The 2,454-nt window shown below is 59.7% G+C and overlaps 1 protein-coding gene across 1 annotated transcript; it reads right to left on the reverse strand.

Moving 5' to 3' along the window:
- Window positions 1-7: 7 nt before the first annotated feature.
- LOC108525867 (transmembrane protein 82-like) lies at window positions 8-2,162 on the reverse strand (the record flags this gene model as incomplete). Its single annotated transcript, XM_017866659.1, has 4 exons — window positions 1,749-2,162; window positions 1,481-1,553; window positions 1,196-1,370; window positions 8-257 (listed from the first exon to the last, which is right to left on the reverse strand). Coding segments are annotated over exons 1-4 (586 nt in total), but the record flags the coding sequence as incomplete, so codon positions are not given.
- Window positions 2,163-2,454: the final 292 nt, after the last annotated feature.

The following is a 2,454-nucleotide window of genomic DNA, read 5'->3' on the forward strand; positions in this document are numbered from 1 at the left end:
TGCGCACCGGCCAGCAGGCCCAGGCACACCCCACAGTAGTGCTGGCTGCTGTGCAGCTCGTAGAGGCGGCAGACGTGGCGGCGGAGGCGCCGGGCACCCAGACCCAGCAGCGTGGCCAGCCCGAGGCTCAGCAGCAGGTTCAGCGTGCGGTGAGGGGCGCCCTCCTGCAGGAAGCTCAGGCCGCAGGTCAGCCCGCAGCCCAGCGAGTACTGGCACAGCAGGTAAAGCTGCAGCCTCTCAGCAGCACCCTGGGAACCCTGCGGGGAGTGCAGAAGAGGGGCCAAGATGTGGGGCTGCCTCACTACAGGTGCTGCCCGCCACAGGAGGCCAGAGCCTGAAGGGACCTTGGGGATGGTTCCTAAAGGGGCCACATCGGCATCAGATGAAGCCCTAGAGGATCATCTCTCTCACCTTAATTTCAATTGTGGTTTTTTTTTTTGAGACAGAGTCTTGCTCTGTCACCCAGGCTGGAGTACAGTAGCTCGATCTCTGCTCACTGAAACCTCCGCCTCCTGAGTTCAAGCGATTCTCCTGCCTCAGCCTCCCAAGTAGCTGGGATTACAGGTATGTGCCACCACGCCCAGCTAATTTTTTTTTTTTTAGAGATGGGGTTTCTCCATGTTGGCCAGGCTTGTCTTGAAATCCTAACCTCAGGTGATCTGCCCGTCTCAGCCTCCCAAAGTGCTGGGATCACAGGCGTGAGCCACCGCGCCCGGCCTCCAATCACGTCTTAGTACTTGGGGCCCATCTGTTAGCTGAAGGGTGGTGGTTCAGAGTCTCAGAGACCTGGGTCCAAAGCCTGACTCTACCTGTTGACCACAAACAAGCCACATACTCTCTGAGCCTTAGTTTCCCCATCTGTGAAATGGGGAATCAGAGTAAACCTTTACCCCTGTGGCTGTGAGGATTCCATGATGCACACAGCGCACTTGGTGCAGGGCCTGGCATTCGGGGAGTCGGATCTACAGGAGTTGTCGCTCTTGTCTTCTTGGGACTGGGACTGTATCCCCTGTGAGTGTTGCTGCTTCAGCAGCCAAACCCGAGGGTGCAACCTGTAGCCTCTGTTCCCAGTCTTACGGACAATACAGCGAACAGGCTGGGATGCTGGACCTGGGCTCAGCTGCCCACGTTCCGGTGGTGAGTCCGGGCTCTGGGCTGGGGAGTGATCCACCCACTGCCTTCCCAGAGGCCTCACCTTGTCCAGTGACAGCAGCATGGACACGGCCCGGAGGGAGAACTCAAGCACCACAAGGGCAGCCACCCGGGACCCCACGACGGTCAGAAACAGGGTCAGCCCTGCCAGGTGCACAGTTTCCAGAGAGGCCCACTGGGCCCGAAGCCGCTCCTTTTCGGGCCACCGCTGCGGGTCACTGTGGGGACAGAATGGGTGTGGGCAGGGGTGCAGAACTGCCACCCTCGACCCCTGGTGGGGTCCCTGTTCCCCAGCCACATTCCCTGTGGGGATGAGGTGGGAACTCACTTGGCACAGCCCACGAAGAAGTAAACTTTCAGGAGGCTGTTCAGGACCAAGACTCCAAGGGCCCCGATCAGGCCTGAGGGGCAGGAGGGAGGCAGCAAGGCAGCGAGGCAGCATGCAGGGGTGTTAGGAGGGCAGGCTTGGTTGGTAGGGTCAGAGGAGGGGCGGCCAAGGGTCAGGGATGGCGGGAGACCAGGTGGGTGGGGTCCACCCTGCACTGCAAAGAGCTGGAAGGGGCAGGGCCAAGGCAGGAATGGGGCGAGGTGCTCACCTTGCAGGAGGGAGTGGAGGAGGCTAGAACCCCACTCAAGGGAGGGGAGGCCGGGGAGCCAGGAGGGGAGGGATGGCAGGGAGAACATGGCAGCCCCGGAACGAGCCCCAGCCTCTGGCTAGGTCTGCGCAGGGACAGACCGACGTCACTGGGCAAAGGTGTCAGTGGAGGGAAGGAGAGAGGCTGGGAGGGGTCAAAGGCCCAGGGGAGGGGAGGAGAGCCAGGGGTGTTAACCCTTTGAGGACCAGAAGGGCAAGGTCCCAGCTCCAAGGGACAGGGTCTCTGGGCTGGTCTGTGGTCTCTGTCCCTGCTAAAAGTCTGGCATCCACTTTACTTGAAATCTTCCTTGAGGGAGGCCAGGCGCAGGGGCTCACACCTGTAATTCCAGCACTTTGGGAGGCCGAGGCAGGTGGATCATGAGGTCGGGAGTTCGAGACCAGCCTAACCAATATGGTGAACCCCATCTCTATTAAAATACAAAAAATTAGCCGGGCATGGTGGCAGGCACCTGTAATCCCAGCTACTCTGGAGGCTGAGGCAGGAGAATGGCTTGAACCCAGGAGGCGGAGGTTGCAGTGAGCCGAGATCATGCCATTGCACTCCAGCCTGGGCAACAGAGTAAGACTCTGTCTCGAAAGAAAGAGAGAGAGAGAGAGAGAGAGAGAGAGAGAAAAGAAAGAAAGAGAAAGAGAGAGAGAGAGAGGGA

Source organism: Rhinopithecus bieti, unplaced genomic scaffold (assembly GCF_001698545.2).
Source record: "Rhinopithecus bieti isolate Rb0 unplaced genomic scaffold, ASM169854v2 scaffold_24072, whole genome shotgun sequence".
Taxonomy (NCBI): domain Eukaryota; kingdom Metazoa; phylum Chordata; class Mammalia; order Primates; family Cercopithecidae; genus Rhinopithecus; species Rhinopithecus bieti.